Genomic DNA, 27,897 nt, shown 5'->3' on the forward strand with positions numbered 1-27,897 from the left:
GGAAGTCATATTTGAGCAAAGACCTAAAGGATGTGATGGGTGTGTAGGTAAGTGGGAGGATTTCTTGCAGAGCCGAAAACAGAAGAGAAGTCTGTGAAATGGAGAAGAACTTGGCCCACTGCAAGAACAGTTGGAAGCTCGGTCTGGCTAGTGTGCAGTGAGAGGTCTCATTGAGGCTGGAGAAAAGCCAGATCCCACATGGATTTGGATGGTATTCTGAGGCCAACCGGACAATGGAGTGGTGCATGCCACTTTGACTTTGTATGAGGAAAGGATGGCTGAGCAGGAGTGAGCGGCAGGAGTTGAATGAAAGGTCCTGCAGCAGTCCAGGTGGTATCACCAGGTGTCTCCAGGGGTTGACATTCACATGGAGAAATGACGATGGCTGGACTGGAGGAAAGTCGTAAAGAAGAAGGGAAGTAGCTGTGAAATCTACTTTGGAGGTCTAATCTGCAGGACTGGTTATTCATTGCATTCAGAAAAAAAATAGTTCCGGGTTCCCAGTCTGAGCAACTGGGTGATGGCAGATGAGGAACAAAAGACAGGAAAAGGAAGAGAGACAAGAGAAAGAGTGGGGAAGAGGCCAAAACGGATGTCAGGAGTGAAGAAAGCAATCTTTAGGAACAATTATGAAATCTTAAGGCACACATAAGGCACACATCCTTTGGTGTTAACTTGCTCGGCACAAAGTCATTGCTCTAATCTCTTGGAGAGGAAAAGCCTTTGTTGGAGATGATCCGTGCCTTTTCTGAGGTCATATTGATTTAGAAAATGGCAGAGCCAGGGGAAACCACGAGCTGAATTCTTACACGAATTGGGACCGATGATCAGAATAATCCGGAGATAAACCACCACCTCTAGGCTTCATGTTCTGTGCTTTACTTTAACTGTTTGGATGTGGTCACAGGCTTTGCCAGAAAGCCTCTGGAATTTAGACAGATTAATAAGATTGTATTTGCAGGCACTCCTACCACAATCTTTCCTGTAGACTCTTAAGTGATGGCGAAAAACTTTCTACTCTAACTTAACTGCTAAGAGAAAGAAAAAGTAATCCCTCTTAACTTGATGTTCAAGGTATTTCCCCAGTTATGGGGATTGAGGCACCTGGCTGGCTTATTTGGTTAAGCGGCCAACTGTTGATTTCGGCTCAGGTCCTGATCTCAGAGTCGTGAGTTTGAGCCCCGCATCGGGCTCTGAACTCACAGCACGGAGCCTACTTTGGATCCTCTGTCTCCCTCTGTCTACCCCTCCCCTGCTCACACTCACACACTCTCCCCTGCTCTCTCTCAAAAATATAAATAAATAAATAAATAAATAAATAAATAAATAAATAAATGTACGTCCTCAGATTTAATACTGATAGATGAACTCATTAGCTCCTACTGAGGAAGGGTAAATATGGACATTGCCATTCACCGAACCTGACCGTGGAGTCAGTGGCTCTAACACTTTATCTTCATTGTCTCTGGGCTTAGGATAAATTATTTGTCACACGTAAATCCTAGCTGAAGATGCCTGCAGGTGGAAACAAAATAAGGCAATGAGACGTTGGCTTTTGATTTACCACAGCTCTGTTCATGGGAACAATGCTTAGCAGTTCAGAGCACAGACTCTGGGTTTGGATTCTCACCCCTCTCCTACTGCCACCAGATTTCTAGCTGTGTGATCTTACGCTACGTGCATCCATACTTTGTACCTCAGTTTCCTTATCAGTAATATGGGGATATTAATTTACCCATTCCTAGGGTCTTTTGTGGATGAAGTGAGGTGCTGTTTATACAAATCTGACTATGACGTGCTATTCACGTGTTAGCACAAGCACACATACTGCGTAATTGGGCTGTAGGTGGTGTGTGTTTGGATTGTAGCGCTTCATAAACAAACCACAGGAGGATGTAGTGACTTGATAAATGGGGCAGCCCTAAAAGCAAATGTTTGTACTTAATTCTTTCTCAAAGAATTCCTGGGTTGCGCTGGAGCTTCAACATAAAGAATATAAATAAGACTTAGCTTGCAGAAGACTTGATAATATTTAGATCTTTGACTCTCATTTTTCACTTGTGGAAGGAATGCAAAAATCCTAAAATACGATAGCCTCTGGTAAAGTAGCTTATAGTCTTAGGGAAGAGGTGAGTACACATTCAGAAAGTAAATGAACCAAGCTGAGTGGTGGCAGTGTTGAATGTAAATAACTGCAGGTCAGACTCAGGTTCCAAACTGTAATCCCAGAGTTACAGCCCACAGCCACTTTTGAGCCCTAACAATGTACCAGAAGCAGAGCATCCTTCCAGGTCCCAGAGCAGTGGGTTATAGACAGGAGAACAGGTCTTACAGAAGAAACTGCTTTTGAATTCCATCAGACGGTGTGCCAGTGGTGGAGGCCCTACCTGGTGGGCTTTGTAGTGTAGAATCAGTTACAGGAGTTGTTTCTTTGGTACACGCTGTATTTTTTAGGAGTTCATTGTTCCGTAAGAAAGAAGACATATGCCCAAAAAATGTATCCTCTCACTCCCTGCTTAAAACATCAAAGTGCTTAGCAAAGTATATAAGATTGTTCATGATGTGGTTCCTGCTTGTTGGTGTAAGTTAGGAATGCTTTCAGCTGCAAGGAATAGAACGTTCCATCAACAGTGGCTTCAACCAGTGCTTCTCAAGCTGTGATGTATCTTCCAGTCAGCGGAGCTTCTTATTAAAATGCACATTCTGATTTAGGAGGTCTGAAGTGAGGCCTGAGATTCTGCATTTTTTTTAAGTTAATTTGGTTTTGAGAGAGAGAGCGAGTGTGTGAGACAGGGCACAAGCGGGGGAGGAGCAGAGAGAGAGAGGGAGACACAGAATCCAAAGCAGGTTCCAGGCTCTGCGCTGTCAGCACACAGCCCAATGTGGATATCACACCCATGAACCATGAGATCATGACCTGAGCTGAAGCTGGACACTTAACCGACTGAGCCACCCAGGCTCAGATTCTGCATTTCTAACAAGCTCCCAGGTGGTGCTGATTCTATTGGTTTAAAACCTACAATTTCAACAGCAAGACTTTTAAAGAATGCAATTTTCCCTCTTTCATATCACAGGAAAATCTGAAAGTAGTTCCAGATTTGACTCAGATCAACAATGTCAGTGCTCAGGGATTGGCACATCGGGAACTGGCTGAAAAACCATGGCCCACAGGCCAAATCTAACCCACTGGCTATTAGAAATAAAGTTTTATTGGAACACGGCCATGCTCATTTGTTTATGTAGGACGTATGACCTCTTTCATGCTAGAAAGGCTGAGCTGTAACAAAGACCAGATGGCCCATAAAGCCTAAAATGTTTACCTTCACCTGGCCCTTTATGAAACAAGCTTGCTAACTCCTAGCTTATGCATTAGTATTCACTCAGCACCTGGGCCTATCATGTCTCCCAAACTCAGTGAGGACTGTTGACAAGGAAGAAAGGCAGGCAGTAACCGTGTCTGCAACATGGCTCCTCTCCGTCACATCCTGCTGTCCCCTAACATGCAACTCATGTGCCCCCGCCCCCCAAGGCACCGGGCTTCTTCACGGCATCTTCAGAAAATGCCAGATGTGTCTTGAGAACAGCAAGATCGCTGAATGTTTGCTAAAAACAAGGTGGTAAAGGACTGCAGCCTGGGCAGGCTGCTACAAGAGTGACACGGAGGATGGCCTCAGGTTCCAAGCTAAAGAGTTTGGACTTACAAGTCAATGGGGGACCTTGAAGATTTTTAAAGCATGAGATGAGTTTATTGTTGTATGCATATAATTCTGATAACACAATGTAGGGTGGTCTGTTGTATTAGTCTGCTTAGACTGTCATAATAAGTACCACTGACTGGGAGGCTTCAACAACATAAATGTATTCTGTCACCATTCTGGAGGCTGAAAGTCCAAGATCAAGGTGCTAGAAAATTCAGTTCCTGGTGAGACCTCGCTTTTTCTTGTAGATGACCGATCTTCTTACTGTCTCCTCACATGTCCTTCTCTGTGTTTAAGCAGAGAGAAAAAGAGAGGTGTTGATAAAAATGGTGGGCAGAGAAAGGAGGGTGAGCTGTTGGGTCCCAGCCATGTTGAAATTCCTTATAAATAAACCACGTCACCATCCAGCAAGTGGTTTTGACTCCCCCGCCCAGCAAGTCGTCCATTTGCATTCAAGAAATTCAGGTCCATTGGCACAGCAGATTTCAAGGCTAAGAGAGAAAGACTCTGTTGGATCCCTGCAGGAAAAGTAAGCAGGAAAAAAGTTTCAACGTGGAAAATGTCCTCTGGGAAAGAGAAGGAGAAAGGCAGGCTCCAGTGCAGAATGAAGAAGAAGCCCACCCTTTGGGAGGTGGTGAAGGCCAGGAGCCTGGAGGAAATATTAGAGTGGATTTGGCCCCACCTGCCCATGATGGTAGAGAGGATATGCCCAACAAGCTTGTCAATAACGTTGACATGACAGATGGAGACACAGATGATACGGAACTTTTCACGGATGACATGAGGTGGCTAAGGAGGAAATCAGGGGGCTTCAGTTGAGGTACAGTTTGCCCACTCTTATAGGAGATCCCCCTCACCGTGACCATCATGATGAGTTTTGCCTTATGCCTCCAATGCTGAGATTAGTAATAATAACCCCCCTGCTTCCCGAAGTTGCATTTTCTTGATGTGAACCTATGGTGTTATGTCATCTTTCTGATTAGAGATTCCATTTTGCCTTACTCTGGAAGTTTTTCTGTCAGGGAAGTTTCATCAACTTGCAGGAAAAGATGTTTATTACATGCTGTAAAGGTAATAAAGCAGTTTAAGAAGCAATCTAAAAAAAGAGAGAGAGAGAGAGAGGTGTATTTCCTCTTCTTATTGCATTAGGGTCCCACCCTTCTATCTTATTGAACCTGAATTACCTCCCTGAATTCTCCGTTTGCAAATAGAGTCACGTTGAGGGTGAGACTTCAACTATAAATTTCGGGGACACAATTCAGTCCATACAACCAATGGAAAGAAAAACTTAAGCAGGGAGACACGTTGGAGCCACTTTAAAATGCTCTTTTGACTTAATGCTAAGAATGCCAAACACCTTTAATGATACATTGTGTCTTTTGTGAGCTGCAAGGCCACTTACCACTCTGCTTTCCCTTAGTTGGCTTTGGAATTTCCTTTCATGTGTGCTTATTTTCAAGTGTGATAACCCTATCCTAGTGCCTTTTGACTATCTCTACTTCCAAATCAACAAATATTTACTATCTCCACATGATATGCATGACCCTGAGCCAGGTGTTCTGAATGAAACAACTCATGAGACTTGCACCTTGTTCTTAAATACTGAAACCAGGAAAGGACAAAGACACAACACTTATGTGGCTGTGGCTAAACTCAGACAAACCTGGGGCGGATTCCAGCTTCCCTAACTACCAGCTTCAGCAAATCATTTAAATTCTTCAAGCTCCTATTTTTCATCCACAAATAGGCATGATAATAATATCTGTCTCATAAGCTTGTTGCGAAGATTAATAAAATAATAAATGTACGGTACAGTTCCTGACACATGGAAAGTGATTGAATACAATTTAGCCTTATTGTTTTTACTGTTTTTAATATTACTATAGGGAAGAGGGTGTTTGGACTTTTCCTTCTGAACTCCCCTCTCTCCACTGCTTTTTTTTTTTTTTTTTTTTCCAGTCTACTTTGGAACTGCAGGAGACTGTCCAGTTTTCTTTTAAAAGCAGAGAGAGGGGCACCTGGGTGGCTCGGTTGGTCAAGTGGCCGACTTTGGCTCAGGTCATGATCTCGCGATTCATGAGTTTAAGCCCTGCATCAGGCTCTGTGTTGACAGCTCAGAGCCTGGAGCCTGCTTTGGATTCTGGGTCTCCCCCTTTCTCTCTCTGCCCCCCCTCCCCGCAAATAAATAAAGATTTTAAAAAGGTGGCGCAGAGAGAAAGAAGCTCTGTGAGGGTTCTCTGAGCAGAACCCTGGGTGCAGATGTACATGTACCATGGGTGACAATGTTGTGCCTTGATTTAATCTGCTTCAATTCCGTTTTCATCTTCTCATTCCTGACCTTTGAGATCCATTTGCTGTAGAAAAGGACAAAGCACTCCATTACACAGCCGCTGATTGCTCTCGAGGCATTCACTCAATAAATATTTATTCTGCAGTTTCTGAGTGCCAGGCACTGAGTCAGTGCTGGGGACAGAGCTGTGGATGTGGCAGCTCCAGGCTCTGACCTTATGCAACACAGCCCAGCCGACAGCAAACACCCAAGGGCAAGCAGAGCTCTGGAAGCCAGTGGAGTGGGACTCAGCCTAGGCTGCTAGACATCACCGTGACCTTCCACCAGGGACATCGGGAGTCTCCTGTGCAAGGTGGCAACTCTTAATTGCCCAAACTGGAAACCCAAGGTGATACGAATAATTGAAAGCATGAAATCTAAACAAAGGATTAAGCAGTAGGATACGGAAATCTAATTATATCATTGATTTTAAATTGCAAAAAAAATGTGAGCTAAGAGACAGTTTTAGCCTCTTCCAACTTTTTCTGGCCAGGAATGTTAGTTCACAAATCACAATCTGATGATGAAGGGGTGATCGTCGATATTTCCTGTGCCGTCTCCCAATGCTCAGGACGACAATTCTCAGGAAACCACCAATGGAGATTAAACTTTGAATTTGGACTCAAAATGATGTGGCATGCTTGGAGAGCACCAATTTCATCAACTGGATGGATGTTTGGAGCTGCTCCAAATTTGCTCAGTTAACAAGGTTGAGCTGGCTTCCATGAAAATGGTAGTTCTAATGGTTACAGACTCTGTAGTGATTTTATGCAAAAGTAGCATCCAGCTGCCTCGCCATCTGGCAAAGGTCTGATTGCCATCCCCTTGAGACCCAGGAAGTCATGATTCTCAAATCACAGCTGAACTTGGCTGGCGTGGGGGTAGGGGCCGAGGCCTGGCCTTAGAACTACCCTCCCACTGGAATAAGTCAGGTGTTGGGTCAGAGCCCAACCGACCTCAGATTTAGCCCCCCATCCGAGACTCATTCTAGGATGGCGAGGGCTGCCTGAAACCCCAGTTTGAAGATGTCCCAAATGGTGCATGAAGTAAACCTCCAGGATGAGCAAGGCTCAGAGTCAAGCAGGAGTCAAAAGACCTGACATATGTTGAGCACTTGTGTTTTTGCAGAGCTCTAAATTCCACTTGAATCACCTGGTAACCACTCTGCCACTGTGCTAAGTGGTTAACGGGAGGGCAGTCCTGCAAGACAGGGAGTGGGGGGAGGTGCTAGAAAAATAAGTGTCCTGGAGGGCTGAGATAAGAATTCAGAAACTGAGGTGATGATAAGAAGGCAGCACAAGTCACACGGAGGGAACAGCAGGAGCGAAGACTCAGAGGCACTGGACCTCTCTGCTGTGGGACGTCAGTCTTGGTGTGCCCACCTGGAAGATAGTGGAATAACCGGCATATACCAGGTATTAGGATCAATCCTGACCCTTGCAAGTGAGGGAAAGGAGCATCCTGATGCTTGCATGTTTCTCCTTGCCTGCTTGCAAGGCATCTCCATGCCTCTTTCCCACTGGCCTCGTACCTGTGTTTCTGCCATTAGTGTGTCCTATGAGGATGCTCTTTGGGAACAGGTGCTGGAGGCTGCCATGACTGCCCCGAACTTGGGGCAGGGAGGGGGACACAAACCGTTGTCCCCCACCATTCCTTAGTCACCATGACAGCAGGAAGGCCTGGGGTGGGAGGCCAAAGTTGCCATGCCCCTTCCCTAACCTGGCTAGAATTAGCCTTGATATGAATTAAACATGAGCCCACCTGGTCTGGGGCAGCAGCATTGTCAAAAAAGAAAAAAAAAAAATCAGAAACTGAGACCCAGGCAAAGGTCAAGCTACGTGAACAGGTGCCCTCGAAGACAGGTTAGCAGTCTGTGGGTCACCTCAACTTAGGGGCCATGTTAAGACAGTCAAGACAAATGAGAGCTGAGAGGCGGACAAAGAGGGACTTGGAAAATGATGTGGGAGACCAGAGGTGGGTTTGGGTTCCTGGTTCCTGGTTCCCGCTTCCAGGTCCATCTCAGAGCAAGAAAGAGAAAGCAGTTCTCTCCTTACCAGTTGCTGGACAACTGCCAGGTTACGGAGAGGGCTCAGGTTGCTAGAATTCCTTGATTCATGCTGCTGGGGTTAATAACTGTGGTCAGCAGAGAGAGCAGGAAGGGGATGGGTGGGCAGGCTTTAAAGGACAACAAGTCAAATGTTGTCATTTACTTGAAAGGGAACACTGATTCCATGTAGGGCACTTCTGAATTAAAAATAGGAAGAGGATGACCTCACGCTTTGGGGGAAAATGTACTTTCGTTTTTACCAATTAACATTATCCCTCTCTGACTGCAAATAAATGTCCCTCCTCTTCCCATTTAGGACAACCAACTGAAAGCACAGCAAATCTGCTTCACTCTCTGTAGCTTCTTGGAAAGGAAGTGAATGACTCCTGGGTCGTTTATGAAGTTCAGTTGTACATCCAGATAGGGCGGCAGGCTGCTTTGCTATCTGACCACTCAAGGGAGTGAGGTGACACCATAGAGAAGTCACAGGGATGCTCCAAGGCCCTTCCTCACTCCTCACTGCCCAGGGCGTTTGCCAGGCTGCATAATGGAAGCTGAAGAGAGGGCATCATAGCCAGACGGTATGGCCTGCGATTCTGATACCAGCTCTGCCAGCTCCTGATTTATGAGGCTTGGGGCAGTTGATCTGTTCCCTCTCAGCCTCAGTGTCTGCATCCCTTAAAGGAAGGGGTTGTATTTTGTGATGTTGAGGAATGTTAGGATCAGATGAGCTGATGAGAAATTTTGCTCCTCCCAGGTCTTCTCAGACAGAAACCAGGGAGTCATGGGAGACACCTTACTCTCCTGTTTCTCACTATTTTCATATCCTAGTTCTCTCTTGAATTCATCCCTTCCTCTTTCTTCCAGTTGCCCCTGCTTTGCACCAGGAGCTCATGCTCTCTCGCCTGGATATGCTGGGTCCCAAGTGTCCAGTTTTACCCTCCATTTATGCACCAGCCCCATTCACTCCAACCCACCGTTAAACAACTGCCAGAGAAGAACCATTCTGTCTTTTCTTTCTGCATCATCAGCGTTAAGCGTGGTCATCTGAAAAATGTTTGAAGAATGAAGAACTAAGTAGAGCCATTGATTAGTGTAACGATTTTTACAAAATAGTATATGAATGCGAGCTATTCTTTTTCAGCTCAATAAGCATGAATATTTACCATATATCTGGCACTGGGCTAGGTGCTGAGGATATAAAGATGAGTTGGATATAGTTCCTGACACTTAATGACCACCTAGTGAGCAGGGCAGGCTGTGTAAGAGAAATAGAACCGATAGGAGGTGTATCTACATAGAGATTTATTTTAAGGAACTGGCTCACACAGTTGTGAGGTCTGGCAAGTCCCAAATCTGCAGAGCAGGTCAGCAGGCTGGAGACCAGGGAAGAACTGACATTGGAGCTCTAGTCTGAAAGCAGCCTGCCAGTAGAATTCCTCAATCTTTTCTTCTTAAGGTCTGGACAGATTGGACAACGCCTACACACAATGGGGAGTAAATCTGCTTTCCTCCAAGTCTACTGATGTAAAAGCTAAAATATACCTTCACAGTGACATCTAGACTGGTGTTTGGCTTAATGTCTCGGCATCAAAGCCCAGCCAAGTTGACACATGAACCGTGCACATGGGTAGTCGCTGACAGCACAATAGATACTACTTATGTCTACAAATGGTGCTAGGTCTTTTTTCAATGAAAAATCTCTCTATGCTCTTTGATGTTTTTACTAGCGTTTGTCAGTTGTTCTTTCTGGTTATGCCGTGCATGCCACTGGGTGCTTGCTTCCAGGTGTGTCATTCAGTGCTCACGATAACTTGTGATGTAGTGTGCTGTCATTGTTTACAGACAAGAGAGGTCCAAGTAACCTATATGAGGTTCCACAGCTAATATGTAGTAGAGCTGAGATCGAGTGAAGGCCTTTCCAACCCAAGGTCAATGAGCTTTCTACTACGTCACAATACCTTTAATAAGCATTGAGCCGGGAGCCTTGACTTTCCCCAGGGAAGCACTTATTTTGCCAGGAATTCTGTAGTATTATTAGATTTTTGTAACAGGGTCCCTCTGCATATAAGGATGTGAATCAGTTTTCCCAACTCATTTCATATTAGCTCCACATGTGGGAGAGGGCATGATGGGTCACAACCATACTGGATCATGCTGAGTCAATCACCCCAAGAGGAAGATTCTCAGATATCATTATTATGACTGAGCTTTCTTCACACAAACACAAAAGTCTCTTTACTCCAGGCCAGACATAGGGCACCTAGCCACAGGTCTTTCTCAATAGAGCAGATAGAATTATCCACGGTAGGGAAATTTGGTATAATTAAGTGTCTGCTCAGCGTATAAGGAATATTCTGCTTTAGGGGCACCTGGGTGGCTCAGTTGGTTAAGCGTCTGACTTCAGCTCAGGTCATGATCTCACGGTTCGTGAGTTCGAGCCCTGCATCAGGCTCTGTGCTGACAGCTTGGAGCCTGGCACCTGCTTCAGATTCTGTGTCTCCCTCTCTCTCTCTGCCCCTCCCCTGCTCACTCTCTGTCTCTCTTTCTCAAAAATAAATAAACATTTAAAAATTAAGACAAAAAGAATATTCTGCTTCAAACTTATGAAAATGGGGGTGCCTGGGTGGCTCAGTCAGTTAAGCGTCCTACTCTTGATCTCAGCTCAGGTCTTGATCTCAGTATCATGAGTTCAAGCCCTGCATTGGGCTCCATACTGGGCAAGGAGCCTACTTAAAAAAATAACAAAGTAAATAAACAAACATACCAAAATTAAGTAGGAAACGGAATGCAGATAAAAAAATGCATTGTCTCTGGAGCTCCAACCTTCACAACAAAAAAGGACGCATGACATAGACATGGGAATTCAGTGACTATTTACTTATGGCCCAGGAAAGGCCAAACTCTGTTGACATTTCAAGGGAAACAAAATGAGTAAGACGTGGTCTTCTACTTCAAAGACACAAGGAATGGGGAAGAATGGAAGAAATAATATTTCTTGAGTGACTCTTATATGGCAGTCTTTTGTTCTAATTGAATCATTATTACCATCCCACCAAGTAGGTGGTACTGTCCCCTTTTTGGAGGAGGAAGTGTGGTCTTGGCAAATGGAAAGACTCGCCCAAGATCTTACAACTAATACATACAGTAAATAGTACAGCCGGGGTCTTCATCTGTATCTCTCTCTAAATCCAGCGCTCATGTGCCTTAGCCTGAATCACACTGCAAGGAGATAAAACAAATATGCAGACCATTGCCACTAGCAAAGAAACATAACATTAAGAAGTGACCAAATGCAGGTGGAAGAATCAGACGTGTTATTTGAGATGGACTTTAATACAATAGACGGTATCTTTCAGGTGGAGATGAAAAAAAGAGCATGAGCAAGATTTGGAAGAAAAACTAGAAGGTTGTGGAGGATAAGAGTTACACAAGTTTTCTCAGGGCTTTAAAATCAGGATGAGCATTTTAGAAGGGGTAACTAATATGGATTAGAACAGAGCAAATTGGAAGAAAGAGAGACCAGGTGGGAGATCCCTGCAAGTGCTCTCTAGAGAGCCAGCAAGAATGGAAAGGGTATCACAGAGGGAATCATGGGTGATGCTGAATTGATGTGATAAGCCAATGGGTTCAGGTTGCTGCAATGAAACCAAATCCAGGTGATGGATAGGTAGAGTAGGTAAGCATCATGAACTAGAGGTCTCAACGGAGATGAAAGGAAAAGCAGAGGGAGAGAGGAAGGAATGGACTTTGAGAAAAAAGTAGGGATTTCAGAATTTGCCATCCTGGAAGTGAAGCATATCTGAGTTGTGGCCAAGTGTAAGACGTGGCCTTGCTGGGGTGTGGCTGAGATAGAATGAAAACAGTGCTCGTCTGACTGGAAGATTATGAATGTGGAAGTCACCGTGAAGGCTGGCAATGAATCATATGGAAAGGAAGTCAGTACTCTAGAGGCTGAGAGCTTTGAAGAAAGTGAGAAAAAGTTCTCAGAATTGGAGGCAACTGGGACCCAGATGCAGAGAGAAACAGAAAAGTTAAAGGTTTACCAGGAGTCAGGAAAAAAAATTGTCTAAAAAATGGATAGTGCATTATCTGTCAATCATATGAAATATTTCCTTAAGAAAAAAAAATGCTCTCACTCCCAACTTAAAATTAGGAAAAAGATTTAAAAATAGGCATTCCCGTAAAGAATTATATTTTTTGTATTTGCTGTCAAGGAATGTCAGAAGAGGCAACTAATGCTGTCAGATCAAACTGAAGTGTCTTACTGTCATCTTTCCTTGCCTGTCCTGTGACCCACCCAGTCACCCTAAACCCAGTGAGAAAGAGAGTGATGGAAACTGAGCAAATTCTCTCCCAAGTTTGTTGAATCAGTCACTTGCCATCACTGAAATGAGCTTGCATGTTCAAGGATGCCCTACCCGCCCGTATCACTTGTGATGTCAGGTTGAATGGGCAGTGTTGGTCCCTGTGCTGTGCAAGAAGACACACAGCCTCAGTGAATAACTTCTAATCTGCATGAGGTATAAAAGGAAAGTCTGCCCAACAGGGTACCACGAGCTGCATTCCAGCCCCATGACACGGCATCAGGTTCCACGACTTGGTCAGCAATTGTGCTCCAGTTGTTGCCTCCATCAACTACAGGGTTTTGCAAGCCTGGAAGTTCCACCCACCCGGAGCACATTGCTGAAGCTTATCTGGCATTTGTTCGTGAAGAGCTCATTGCACTGTCACACGTTCTCTGGTTTAGACTTGATTCAATTGTCACATAACCCGGGGCGGGGGGGGGGGGGAATGAAGCGCTCTGAACACCAGTCTTTGTGTCATTTTAAGTTTTCTATTGTTAGTGCTTTGCCTGCTAGGGAGTTCCAGAAAGTCTGCTTGACGATTATGGGGTGGGGCAGGGCCAAGACGTGAGTGGTAAAGCTGTCGGTTATAGACTGAGGAAAACAGTCCTGGTTGCTGGCAACTGGCCAGATTTGCCTGCTTTGTGCTGACATCAGAGTCTTAGTTGGAAGTAACCTTAGAGGTCAGTGAGTCCAACTGCTTGTTCAAAGCAGCGTAGTTAGAATATGGACTTTCAGGATCAAGGAACTGGCTGTTTCCATGGAACAGCTTAATGGCTGTGTTACCAACCTGAAATCTAAATATTGGCCAATATTTACGAGTGCCTACTGTATGGCAGGCAGGCACTGTGCTGCTTCTTTATTTATTATTATTATTTTAATTTTTAAATGTTAATTTTTAAATGTTTATTTATTTTTGAGAGAGAGTGAGCGTGAGTGGGGGAGGGGCAGAGAGAGGAGGACACAGATTCTGAAGCAGGCTCCAGGCCCTGAGCCGTCAGCACAGAGACGGATGCGGGGCTCGAACCCATGAGCCGTGAGATCATGACCTGAGCCGAAGTCAGACGTTTAACCAACTGAGCCACCCAGGCGCCCCATGTGCTGCTTCTTTAAATGCATTCTCTTGAATAGCCCTCTCGGCAAGCCTGCAAGGTAACTGCTCCCATTCCAATTTTCCAGACGGGAAACAGGATTTGAACACATATGAGTAGAACAGAGCCTGTGTCCCTACCGCTTATATTCCATGATGGCTCCCAAGGCCCCTATGTGCTCTTTTAGGGCACAACATTCATTTTGAATTATCTGAACTTTTACCCCTCGGCCTTGTGTAACTCAAAAATTCTGCCAGCTGCTGTCTGGGGTGACATAAATCTATAGCTTCTTTCACAATAATATTAGTAATACCAACAAAATAGTTTTTTCAGTAATTTGCAAGCATGTTAGTTTCATTTCTTTTCACACAAGTCTTAGAAAATGGATACAACAGGGGCATGTGGGTGGCTCAGTGGGTTAAGTGTCGACTTCGGCTCAGGTCATGATCTCACGATTAGTGGGTTCGAGCCCATATTGGGCTCTGTGCTGCCAGCTGAGAGCCTGGAGCCTGCTTCGGATTCTGTGTCTCCCTCTCTCTCTGCCCCTCCCCAGCTCAGGCTCTGTTTGTCTGTCTGTCTCTCTCTCAAAAACAAACAAACAAAATGGATACAACAGGTAGCCTCTAGTCAAGGTTACTCATAAGGAGTCAAAACAGATCATTAAATTCCCTAAGCCACAGCTGGGAAAATGAGGAGTCCAGGAGCCAGACTCTGGCCTTCTAATGTTGAGGCTAGTGGTTCAGAGAGTGTTTTGCCTGGATAGGGAGCATGGGCACCATCTGGGAACTTGTTTAAATGCAAATTCTCAGGGCTCATCACAGGCCTGATAGATCAGAGACTGTGGGGGTGGGTCCAGCAATCTGTGTTTGAACAAGCCCTCCAGGAAACTGGGGTGCACATTCGAGCTTGGTCCTAGACCCGTGCTTCTTCCATTGCCCAGCATGGTGGCCAGGGCACCACCCCTCATTCTGAGCTCTGCAATGACTACAAAGAGGAAACGGTGGTCTAGCAGAATCTTTTGTACCTGAAGTGAATTTCCTCAGGATTTTCTTAATATTATGCTTGAGTGTCTCGGTGTCAGAAAAACAGGTCTCAGGCCCTAAAGATGACATCAATCAAAGGCCACCGAATTTAATTTTTTTCTACACGACCTCAAGGATGGCAATCCTACGAAAGAGAGATTGTGGGTTTTTTTTTTTCTACTACTTACAAAATGACTTTTTCTTGAAAAATTTTTTTAAGTTTATTTATTTGAGAGAGAGAGTGAGCATGAGCAAGAGTGGGGGAGAGAGAGAGAGAGAGAGAGAGAGAGAGAGAGAGAGAGAATCCCAAGCAGACTCCACACTGTCAATGAAGAGCCCAACTTGGGGCCTGATCTTACAAACTGTGAGATCATGACCAGAGCTGAAATCAAGAGTCAGATGCTTAACCCACTGAGCCACCCAGGCGCCCCCAAAATGAATTTATCTTACCTCCACAATATTGCGTTTGTGAAATACAACCACATCATAATCACAAATGGCTCTTAGAGCATTCGGGTTTTGATAGGATTTTGCCTATAATCATTAAATAAAGGAAATATTTTTCCAATGGACTGTTTATTACACCAAACAATATTCATCAAAATGTTAGATCCAGGATAGTCATTTGATGACTAGTGGAGTATATGGGGCCCAGGAAAGTGGACAATTTGGACAGAAAGTTGAGAACTGACAACTGACCAAGCAAATGACCACCAGTAGAAATATCACTTATTCAAAATCAATATTCACTGGAACGAATGCACTGCATAGAGCACAAGAGCATGGCTTTTGATGGCAAATGAAGCTGGGGTCCAGCCATAGCTTTGCTGCGTACTCTTTATAGCACGTAGGGCACATTACCTTCCTGCCCTCAGCCTCACTCTATGCATCTGAAAAATGGGGATCATAGTCCCACACAGTGATATCCTGAGTATTAAATGAGCTTAAACATAAAAAGCACTTAAAATCCACTGACTAAAACAGAGTGAATACTCAAAAACTATTATCAATTAACTTTATGCAGTAAGTATGTATATGTTCCAGGCAGGTACTAGATCAGATGCCAGAGGTGTAACAATGACTGTCACATGATCCTTGCTTGCTGATCCTTAAGTCTGATCCTCTCACTTTATTCTGGAAAAGTCGGTTTTTGGTTTGTTTTTAATGTAGCATTCGGAACATATCCAGAATTTACCATATAAATTCTGGCTGGCTTGGCCCCTGGTATAGCTTTTTCCATAAGTACAATATTTTAACAAATCTAAGAAGCCGTCATTGAAAGATGCATCATTTTGGGTCTGATTCCAAAAAGCACTGCCAATCATAGCTGGAAGATGCCATCGATTGGCAAAAACTCCCTAATTTCAATTCAAAAGGTTTCACCTTTTTTTTTTTTCAAAAAAATCTCTGTTTTAGAACTAATGCAATATGGTATTTTCATTTCCCCATCCGCAAAGAAACCTTCTGCCTGGACTATGTGTGTATATGTGTTAACACGATGGAGGGGGAAGCGGCTCATGAGAAAGACATTTCACAATAGACCAGAACTGGCTTTAAGGGAAATGTACCAAGCCAGAAAATAAGTAAAATATTGGTGTGATAGATCCTGTACTCAGAGAACAGTCAGCTCCCCCCCCTGGCTGTGTGCCCCATGATAAGGACGGCAGCCAGTCAGTCAGTCAAACATACATTTATTTGGTCCCTACTATTTGCCTTTCACTATTAGGCAAGATACCATCTATTCTCCGTAGGGGTTCACATTCTAGTGTGAGAGACATGAAAACAAGGTAGATCAATGGTTTCAGTAGAGTGAGATATGCACAAAGTCTAGAAATAGTGCAAGGAAAGTGATTCCTTGGGGGTGAGGGTGGGACAGTAGCGAGTATGTATGAAAGAAGGATTTCTTTTTTTTTTTTTTTTTTTTTTTTTTTTAGTAAGAAAATTAATATTTATTTAGAAGGAGAAAAATAATCATAACAAAATTTTCCAAAGAGCTGATAAGTTCCCATAAAATTACAAAATTGTCTTAATGTCATTTTTTAATAATTATCTATTTGCCATAAATCCATACTTGGTTCTATATTTTGGGCTGCATAATTTTGACTCCCTCTTCATATGACAATACTATTGTAATATCGCTAATTGCAATGAGAATAGAAAGATCACTAATCTTTCCTCTAGAATTATTGATTGAAATTTTCTTTTTTTATTTATTTATTTTTTTTTTTGAAGGAAAAAAAAAAAAAAAAAAGAGGTTAGAGTGGGAGAGAGCCAAAGCATAAGAGACTGTTAAAAACTGAGAACAAACTGAGGGTTGATGGGGGGTGGGAGGGAGGGCAGGGTGGGTGATGGGTATTGAGGAGGGCACCTTTTGGGATGAGCACTGGGTGTTGTATGGAAACCAATTTGACAGTAAATTTCATATATTAAAAAAAAAAAAAAAAAAAAAATGAAAGAAGGATTTCTGAGAAGGCTGTGTTTGAGCACGCATTTGAAAGATAGCCCAGAGCTGAAGGAGTAGTTAGTGACAGTAATGGAACTCGCAAGAAGGTGTGAGTGTCATTATGCCTCTCCTAACAGTATGCCCTTCCTCAGCAGGACAGGACCAACCTAGGGAAGAGCAGTACAGGTTTCCTTCCGCCCAATACGGTGACTTTGCAAGCCCGCACAAAGTACCTCACTATTAAACACATCCACAAAGACGACAAAACTAAAACAAAAACTTGCACAGGCTGGGTACTTTTTTTTTTCCACGCTTGCCTTTTTCAAGAGCAGCATTAGGACTGCATCTGAAGGAAAAGTGGAGATACTCCTTTTCTTTCTAATTCTCCATATTTTTCTCCACCAGAGAAATAAAGGAGAAAAATACATTGTGTCACAAGACGAAGAAACCAAACTCGTCATGAAGTTGGTAGAAGATACAAGTAAGTCGGAGAGGTAGAGGCGCAGGTGTGATTTTTCTCAAGCAGGGGGCTGGCTATGCATTCAGGGATGGTCTGTGTTAGCCGAGAGTGTGTACAGAATTGACTCTGCTTTTCTCTGGACACTGACTCAACGTCTCCTTTCTGTCTCCAATGAGCACTGACGGTGCAGTAAAGATTTTATTATTCGGAGGGAACTCTGGCCAACCTTGACACTTCCACAGGAATTCATTTCCTTGACCCTGCCAGCGTGTCACTGCCAACACAGCGTCCCTCCTCACATGGCGGTATAGATTGGCCCACAGTTGAGAGCTGCTCCTCCCTGGTTTCAATTTAATAGCTGTCATTCGTCAAATCGCCTTCTTCCTCCATCTGCCACCTACACCTCATCTACACTCTGATAACACACCAGATAACACCAGTTTGATCACAGTTTCGTGTACCAGGGCAACCGTATTGCCGATGACTCGTCTCTGGACTTTCTGGGATTTCAGGCCCAATGTGTCCACAAAGAATATATGCATAGCCCAGGCTCTCTCTGAAATAAAATCCTGGATCGGTTGCACAATTCCCTGGAAACGAATTGTGGCTAATCAGAGATAGGAAAGAACATAAGATTATGGTTTCAATCAAGGAGACCTCACCCCATAGAAATATCTTTGCATGGAGATCATGAATGCACCACCAAAAAGGTGGTTTCCTCTGTGTAGGGCGTTCTCAAGGCATCTTACCCTATTCTGAGATGATAGGTATTTTGGAAGGATCCAAAGCTATGAAAGAGGAGAAACATAGGGGCACCTGGGTGGCTCAGTCAGTTAAGTGTTCGAATCTCGGTTTCGGCCCAGGTCATAATCTCATGGTTTCATGAGTTTGAGCCCCCATATCAGGCTCCATGCTGACAGTGGGGAGCCTGCTTGGGATTCTGCCTTCTTCTCTCCCTGCCTCTCCCCCACTTGCGCTGTCTCTGTCTCTCTCAAAAATAAATAAACTTAAAAAAAAAAAAAAAAAAGAAGAGAAACACAGAGGAGGGAAGTTTGGTTTGTCTTTATCAGAAACTGTTTTAATTTAAACCAGAGAAAAGCCAGCCCTTACCACCTTCCTCATTATTAAACCCACTTAGAAAGTTGCAAAATCTCATTTTTTAACACACTTTTGCTGAACCAAAGAATGTAGCATGTGATGCATCGATGGGATTTAATGCTCAAGTCAGACCATAAAGAATTATTTTATATACATAATTAATATACTTTTGTAAAGCAAAAAGAATTCTATTTTCATCAGGAGCTTTTCTTTAAGCTGGTGCCAAAATTCTTCTGTGTCTGATGTAAGGTCACCCCATTTCACAACTGGGAGCACTGGGGAAATAATTGGAGCCAGAAAGGATAGGGCAACCATTGGTTTCCAATTTGTGTGTAATACATAAGTAAGTCACCTCTGTCTCGTTCGTGCTTCCTCTGGCTCCACAGAAGTGGTGGTAGGAAGAAAATTACCGTGGAAGGAGTCAAATATGAGGGATGACTCTTCCCCTTCCATCCCTTCCCTACTTATGCTCTGTGACGTGCATATCACTTTTCCCATCAGGCAGCTTCTATGACTCCAGGACTGTGGGAGTAACCCCCTCCTATCAGCCCTAACAAAATGTCATTCAGCAAACTGTAAGGGGAATATCATCATGATGTGGAGTTTCAAGTAGAAAGTATTTTTGTTTTGTTTTTGAGAAAAATGCAGATATTGTGTTAAGAATTAAAAGAGTCCAGGGGCGCCTGGGTGGCTCAGTTGGTTAAGCGTCTGACTTCAGCTCAAGTCATGGTCTCACAATTCGTGGGCTCCAGCCCCTCACTGGGCTCTCTGCTGTCAGCAAAGCCCCTACTTCAGATCCTGTGTCTCCCTCTCTCTTTCTGCCCCTCGCCTGCTCTTTCTCAAAAGTAGGTAAACATTAAAAAAAACAAACAAACATGTTTTTGGGTACCTGGGTAGCTTAGTCGGTTAAGCATCCGACTTTTGGTTTCAGCTCAGGTCATGATCTCACCGTTAGTGGGATCAGGCCCTACATCGGGCTCTGCACTGACAGCACAGAGACTGCTTGAGATCCTCTCTCTGCCTCTCTCCCCATTCCGTCTCAAAAAAAAACTTAAAAAAAGGTTAAAAATTAATTAAACGGTTCATACATTTTGAGATTTCATTAACATATTCTTTATTAAAATATTAATATTTTCAAATGAATCATTGAACATATACCATATTACATTGAAATATTTAAATTATATTCACGGAAAAGAGTATGTATGGATCTTTTTTTTTCCCCATAAAGAGCACTCTGAATAATTGTGTCTTTTTCAAAACGACCTAAAAGTATAAAATTGTAACCTTTTAGAGATTGGAAAGATCATAGACATCACTTAGCCTATTCTGTTTGTTTTCTATACAAAAATTGATCTATAATTTAAATGCCTCATTCAAAAACAACCAACCAGACAGTGGTAGAGGGGCACGTTGAGGAATCATTCTATCACATCATGACATTCCTGGATCAACCACATGGATACGCGATCCTGAGTCACAACAATTTTACAATATATTTGGAATAATAGAGTCTAGGGATCTGATCCCACATAAATACAATTTGCTAACATTTTCACGGACATTCTAAAGCAGCAGGATCCCAACTAGCAATTATTTCTTCATTTTGTACTTTTTAAAGTGTCTAGTCTCCCTCATTACTAACTCTGGCATTACCCCTTATTATCTAAACAAATACCTAAGCTTGACTCACAGTAATGTTTCTTTCCAGCATCTGTTTTCATGCTTCCTCTGGCCATCACTCAGTTACCACAACACCTTCCAAATGCAGTACTTTGATGAGTACAGAGAAGCTTGAGCACCAAGAAGAATACTTTTCTGTCCAATTAGGAGCAAAAATTTTGGGGGTGCCTGGGTGGCTCAGGTCTGACTTCAGCTCAGGTCATGATCTCACGGTTCTTGAGTTCGAGCCCCGTGTCAGACTCTGTGCTGACAGCTCAGAGCCTGGAACCTGCTTCAGATTCTGTGGCTCCCTCTCTCTCTCTTCCTCTGCTCACACTCTCTCTCTCTCAAAAATCAATAAATTTTTTAAAATACTTTAAAAAGAAGCAAAATTTTTGATGAATTCCCTTCCAGAGTAACAAATTCAATTATTTACCCATTGATTCATTTAAGAATTCTTTCTGGGACACATCTCAACCCTCAGGTGCTGGATTACCTGCTGTGGAGAATCAGAGCTAAATAAGACATTGTCCTTGGACTTGTGGGGCCCATAGTCTGGTGAGGCCAAGATGTATACACTAGGCACTGTGGATACAGGGCAGAGAAAGCAATAAACAGATATTAGCCAAGTGCTCTGGGGAGTAGAGGAGAAGGAGCCATATCTGGGAATCATAAGGAAAAGCTTTGTCTAAATATGCAAAATCCAATAAGTGAGGACATCAGGCCCTGGAACTCTTCCAGGAACAATTTCAACCCCTACAATGGAGAAGACACAGCTGAGAACGAGCATCTGGGCATTCTGACCAGAAGAATATCAACCATCATTGCCACATCCCCAAACAGAATAGAGAGGTGGGTCTCAAGATCCCTGGAGTAGGGATAGAAGGTCAGAATTAGAGAGAATGCTCTAGAGAGAATCTACCAGAGGACCAACCCAGACATCTGTAAGCCACTTGAGCAATAGTCACTAGACAGCTTTGAAAATACATTCTCAGCTGCTCACGCAGGCAGGCAGACCAGCCTAGACTGACTCTGAGAGACACATCAGGCACAGGCGCTTTCTAACATTCTAGATACATTTTGGTCAGAGGAGTAAACTGTCACTTTACACAGCTGAGGTTGAGGCATAGCAACCAGCATTTTCTCTTTACTGGAGCTCTTGCAGCACCCAAGCCAGTGTGCTCTCCCAGATCTGCACATGCCTGGGAGATGCCCGAATGGTTATATTGACTAACTCTCAGACCCCTCAGACCTTGTTGGGTGCCTCTCAGGGCTAACACTAGGGTGAGGACAGCGAGGCACATAAGAGGCAAAATACAGGGAGATGCTCACTGCCAAGAACCCACCCTGCACTTGCACCATCTGAGAGAGTGCTACCTGAGACCCACCTCTCCCCAAAGAGTGGCATCCAAATTCTAACAGGTGGAGGAAATTCTATGACAGGTAGATACTTGACATCTACTGTGGGACAATGAGTAGTCTGGTCAATTTCCCAAGGATCTATGATTAAAATTTCCCATTGACCAAGAACCAAAGGCTATAGTATTCCTAATGCCTGGTCCAAACATGGATTTTCTGATTTATTTTTTTTAAAAGAAAGATTTAGTTCATCCCTTAACTAGCCACCTTCCACAAGCCCCTTTCCCTCTCCCCAACTGAAAATGCATTTCACAGCCCCTGCTTGCTCTGTTCATTGAAAACAGAGATTCAAAATATACGCCCTCTGAGAAAAGATTTCCATGTAAGGATAGTTTTCTAATTCTGTTGTGGCTTAAGCCTTGGTTGTAACACCTGAGTCCTGCTAAGGAGAACCAGCTCTCATGTTCAAACACAATTTTAGGATTAGTGCGCACCTATCCCAATGCCCTCTGGCTCATTCTCTGGAATGAGGCTTGAAATTGGCAATCATTTTTATAAACAGAGTGATAACCGCAAAATAGTCAACAAATGAAATATATGGTTTAACAACTACATAATCCAGAGAGAAAACATAAACATTATTATTTTCATAATACATCTGATTTTTTCTTTGTGATCCAATTTGCTTTAACTTCATTATTTTTCCTTTTTTTTTAAAAAAAAGAAGGTGAGTATGATCATAAATTTGTATCCATGTTTGTCTTTTCATTAAACTCTTTTTCTTCTATCTTCATTCCCACTAAAAAAGTCCTGTTTGGGAAAGAGGAACAAAATAATGGGAAAAATTGTTTACAAGGCAAGAAAGATGCGTTTCCTTTATATAGTAGTGCTACTTCAAAAGAAATGGGCAGACTTTCCTCAAAGGACAAAAGAGAGAGAAATAAGTATGCTGTATTTCACAGAATCATGCATTTTTAGATACAAGATGAATTACACCTGAGACAGAGTACATTCTTTCCTTAACACGTAAGTCATAGCTTCTCACGGAACCTTTTTTTCAACACAGCTGAGGATGAGCCCTGTGACAAGAAGTCCCCTCTTCTTCGCTCCCAAGCGAAGTCCATTTGCCACCATTTGCAATATCTCCTTTCACTGAATCCCCACAAAAATTTTGTGAGGTGGGGTAGATATTTTAATCCTATTTTGCAGATGAGAACACCGAGACTCCGAGGGTTAAGGAAACTCGTTCCAGGGCCCAATTTTTGTTAGTAGCAGCGCTGGGCTTTGAACCAGGGGGTGTTCTGAATGCAGGTCCACACTTGTCTTCATACAAACGAGGCTGCTTAATCCAGATGATGACTGCGTTTATTATGATGATTATGCTCAATGGTGATAAACCAAAATTATGTGTAGCCAACACGTTATTTCTGCGTGGTTGCAAGAGCAACCTCATCCTAGAAGCATTTACCACTTTGAAAAGACGGCTTTGTGAAGATACCGATGTTGTGGCCAATTCTGTAAGGCTCACGATCAGCAGGAGAGAAAACTGGGATGTGGGCAGACGTGGTTGTGCTGGCAATTCTGTCTGCTTCCAGTTCTATCTCTTATCCTTCTCACCTATTCTGTGCCCTGGGAGGCTGACCTCTATGAACTGCATGAAGGCTGACCCTTCCTCCCGCTCTGGGAATTGGTTCAGCCACAGAAGTCTCTGGCAGGGGGCAGTGGGTGGCAGGCGATTGTACTTTGTATTTTTCCTCCCAGCTGCCCACTGGCCTGAGGGTTGGCAGAGACTGTATTCCTGCTCAGAGGACTACAGTTTGCCTTCTTCGGCTTCAGCTCTCTTTCTGTCTCTCTCCTCTCCCTCCTCCTTCCTCTCTCTTCCTCTCTTCCTCCTCTGTTCTCCCTTTCTCTCTCTCCATCCTTCCCTCCCGTCCTACCCCCCTTTTCTCTCACTCTTTCCAAGAAATCCCTCAACCCCCTTGAATTCACTGGCTGACAGTGGTTGCTCAGCCTGGGGTTCCCTTAGAGAAGAGCCTGAAATGAAGGCTGTGTACCTGTGTGTTTGCTTGGGCATGTATCTCAGGGGGCAGTTGTGAGAGGTGGGGCGAGTGAAGGTGAAGGAAGTAAACCCCAACACAAGGATGAATTCTTGAATTGGCCACCGCTGTCGTCAGTTGGTGCTCAATCCCTCAGAATCTTCTGAGGAATCTTATGGAATGTATCCCAGAGCAGTCAGCTAGGGAAGAAATAGGGAAGTGGGCATCAACTGGCTTCCACTCCCCCCTCCTCAAGGGTGGCACCCTGGCACTAACTCCCCATCTCCAGGCAGGGCATACCTGAGTGCCAGGCAGCCCAGCCGCTGCATCAGAGAAACCCCAGCACAGGATAAGAGAGGCATCGCAGAGCAGGTTGGCGGCAGAGAAGCTGGTAGAAGCCCGCATGGAACCCTTCTCTGTGGTAGTGGGAGGAAGGAGGAGGGCAAGAGGGCTAGTGGAAATGGCGTCCTGCTTGTGCTAGCTCTGGAGCTCTTCGTCACCCTCTTGTTTTGTTTGTTTGTTTTTACTTAACCCCACCGCTGACTGTAAATGGTTCCTTCTTTAAAATCTCCACTGCCCCATATGGTACATGTGCTTCCTGTTATAACCCTGTCCTGCTTCACTGGTATTCTGTGTCCTTTCAAGCCTTCCTTCAGAGACGCCTTCCTCTCCTTTCCTCTCTGTTCTCTCACAGACAGTAACTCCTAATGGTTTTATGCTCCCCTCTTGTAAGGGCTGGAACGTTTATATTCTTTTTGGAATCTCAGAGTGTCACCCTATTTCGAAATAGGTTTTTTTGCAGATATAGATCATTGTTAAGATGAGATCATTATGGAGTAGGACAGGGCTTTAATCCAATATCGCTGTTGTCCTTGTAAGAAGAGAGGAAACGACACAGACACAGAGATGCAGGAGAAACAGCCTTGGAATATGAAGGCAGAGAGATACGCCTATAAGCCAAGGGAAACCAAAGGTTTCCAGCCATCCACCAGCAGATAGGAGAGAGGCATGGAACAGATTCCCTCTCCGAACGCCCAGAAGGAACCCACCCTGCCGACACCTGATCTCACATTTCTAGCCTCCTCCAGAACTGTGAGAGAATAAATTTCTGTAGGTTAGGTCACCCAGTTGTGGTCATTTGTTATGACAGCCTTGGGGAACCAGTACACACCTTGATCAACGCTCTTCTTCCAAGTCCCACGGAGCTCTACAAAGTTTCATGTTCCATTTTCCCTCGGCCCATCAAAACATACCTGTCATGGGTTTATCCTTCAAGGCCATAGCCTTTACCCACTGAGAGTACGTGGGTAGACTGAGCATCTAGCTTCACAATTAGCTAACATGATGCCCAGGGGCACAGCCTATCTCTTCCAGTTAGACTCTACTCTCTGCTTAAGGAGGCACTTTAAGAACCCTTAATGGCCAATGAGAGGAGAGAGATATAAGCCACTCCTTGAACCATACCCTGCAGGGCACCAGTCACCCATGTTCTGGCAGCTTGAGTTGAGAGGCTCAACTAGTGTGGAGACATCCTCAAATCCAAATACCTGCCCCCCCCATTAGTTACCCCAACAGGAGCCACACAGACTACAGGTACACAGTCCACTGCAGAGTAAATGTGTGAATCAGCCAGGTTGGGAAATAGACACCACGGTGTTTGTCTCCTGTAAGCACCCCTTTATACACACTTGCTGCTCATTTCCACACCTGTCCTCCTGCTGTGCCTTCCCTGGAACTCTGCTCCACCATATGATTAACCCTACCAGAAGAAGAAAAGGTCCAGGGTAAGAATATGCCACAGGCTTCCCTTGGGTTTGTTTCTTAGATGTCGTTCTTTAGAGGAAACATCAGGCTAAAATGAAGCTTTGCTTGCCACAGGTTTTGTTTTGTTGTCTTGTTAGTGTTTGCATATGGCGGAGAGTGGAGACGTAGCCCCGTACCTCTCTGCTGCTCCACTCTGTCTCCGCAAGCATGGATTTGAGAGATGAGCTCACTCACTCCTGTTAACCGGGGACCTGGAGGAAGGTATGAGCCTACTAGAGTGTTGGTCTTCTCACCCTTGGGCTGGGGAGAATGCCTCATCACAGTGTGGTATGAGGACCAACCAAAGACATGTAGCTATGGTTTTACAGAGTGGCAGGTGCACAGCAAGCCCAGGGGACCCTTCTCACCGCTCTTCCTCCTTTCAGTCCTGTTGGAAGTATCACTTTCCCTGGTTACTTTGGTTCTATTCATTTATGCTTATTTAATTTTTTTGTGTCTTATCCCCCCAACTTCATTGTAAATTCAAGGCCAAACATTACATAGATCATTGTAAAAAAAAAAAAAACATTAATAATAGCATTTATGAGGCATCCTTATGTCAGATGCCATGCTAAGCACTTCCCTTACCCAGTCCTGACAATGACCACGGTAGGATATGAACCTCACTTTGCAAATCTGAAGTAAGGCTTACGTCAGATCACTAGTAAGTAGTGACACTGAAATGTACAACAAAGTGTCTTAATTGTAGAATCTGTTCCCTTAAACAGTGCTTCTGCCCCACTGTCAGACCTTTAGGAGGGACTCCATAGCGATACTAAAAATTGTAAGCAGAACTTGATCTATGAGACACCATACAAGACATAAATGTGCATGTTAGTGGCAGAACTCACTTGAAAAAGACTTGTGTTAAAATCAAATAAAATTTATTTCATGATTATTCAAAAAATATATTGTCTCCAGTTAGGCTTTTCCCCACTCTGCCACCAAATTACTAAATTCAGTGGTGACTTCTCAGTCAGTACTCTTGTTTCTTGATTTCTCTGCAGCACTAGATGCAATTGATTAGACCTTTCCTTGAAACACTGCCTTCACTTGGCTTCTAGAACACCATGTCTCTTGAGTTTCTTCCTATCTCACAAAATGGTTCCTTCACTGGCTCCTCCTTTCTATCTGTTAAGGCTGGAGTGCCCCTGGACTCAACCCTTGCCCTCTTCTCTACTCACCCACTGGATGATCTCATCCATTATCACAGTTTTAAATACCATACACTCAGTTCTGCTATGACACAACATAGCATTCCTAAAAATCACCGTGCCCTGCAAAATCCCACAGTGACAACCACGGGGCTTAAATGACAGATGTGACTGGGGCACAAAACTCACACACATCATTGGTGCATTTACAAAAAGGAGAGCCTGCTAAAAACAGTAGCACAGTTTCACACGCGTTAAATGGATAAGACACGCATGAATACTACAATAAACACGGTACTTTACCTTGACAAAGACGAACTTTGCTTGTGAAAGGGGTTGTAGCTTGGGAGTTAGTGTCATGTTATAGAAAGAAAGTTTTCTGAAATCAGTCAGGTAAGGTGTAATGACAGACACGAATGAAGACGGATCCTGATACACAGTGAACTGATGTGGCTCAGGTAGGTGTCTGAGGTACGTGCCTGTAGTTTGAGTTTTCTTACGCAGTTCGATTCTGCCAGTGCAGTTTTATGCACTCTTTTAGTGTTTCTCCCAGAATAAATTGTACATAATCAAATGTGAAATCCCCGTTATGTTTAAATTGTTCCCTACTGTATCAACATATACTAGGTCTGCAAAGACACTATATATAAATACGGTCACATTCATAAGTCTTGGGGGTTAGGGCTTCAATGTATATTTTTGAGGAGTACAATTCAACCCATAACTCAGAGTTTGCCCCCAAATTTCTGGAAGCCTCATGTAATGTCACACCAGGATCTTTTCTTTTTAATTTTTATTGACAGTTTCCCATAGTAAAAACTATATTTTACATCATGCCCCAGCACACGCAAGCACACACACACCTGAAACTCAAGTTCACAGAACTTACTTTGTGTGATATAATCTGATATCTTCTACTTTATCAGAGAGAAAAGTTGCTACGCATGACCCACTAATTGATTTTATGACACACTTGTGAGTGTGACCTATATTTTGAATAAACACCATTCTAGAATGAGAACAAAAGGTCCTGTTCTATGATTAGATTATGTTCTAAAAGATCCTTCTTAAGTCTATTTATTTGTAAGTAGAAAACATGTGATCACCGTTGATTGCTTGGCATGGGACACTGATAAGCTTGTGTTCTATGATAAATCTTTCTTCTCCATAATTCTTCTATTTTTTTTGAAAGGTTTATTTATTTTTTGAAAGAGAGAGAGAGAACAAGTGGGGAAGGGGTAGAGAGAGAAGGGGACAGAGGATCTGAAGCAGGCTCTGTGCTGACAGCAGTCGGATGCAGGGCTCGAACCCATGAACTGTGAGATCATGATCTGAGCTGAAGTCAGACC

At 43.7% G+C, this 27,897-nt stretch overlaps 1 protein-coding gene and 1 long non-coding RNA gene across 2 annotated transcripts; one reads left to right on the forward strand and one right to left on the reverse strand.

Moving 5' to 3' along the window:
• The first annotated feature begins 381 nt into the window (after window positions 1-381).
• Window positions 382-4,645, forward strand: LOC122220771 (protein BEX5-like). Its single transcript, XM_042940422.1, is given in 3 exon segments — window positions 382-403; window positions 4,195-4,497; window positions 4,500-4,645. Coding segments are annotated over 3 exon segments (471 nt in total).
• Window positions 4,646-5,837: 1,192 nt separating this feature from the next.
• LOC122220424 lies at window positions 5,838-27,490 on the reverse strand. Its single transcript, XR_006202842.1, has 4 exons — window positions 27,438-27,490; window positions 11,221-11,296; window positions 9,052-9,121; window positions 5,838-6,052 (listed from the first exon to the last, which is right to left on the reverse strand). It is a non-coding gene; the product is annotated as an uncharacterized LOC122220424 (long non-coding RNA).
• Window positions 27,491-27,897: the final 407 nt, after the last annotated feature.

Source organism: Panthera leo, chromosome B2 (genome assembly GCF_018350215.1).
Source record: "Panthera leo isolate Ple1 chromosome B2, P.leo_Ple1_pat1.1, whole genome shotgun sequence".
Lineage (NCBI taxonomy): Eukaryota > Metazoa > Chordata > Mammalia > Carnivora > Felidae > Panthera > Panthera leo.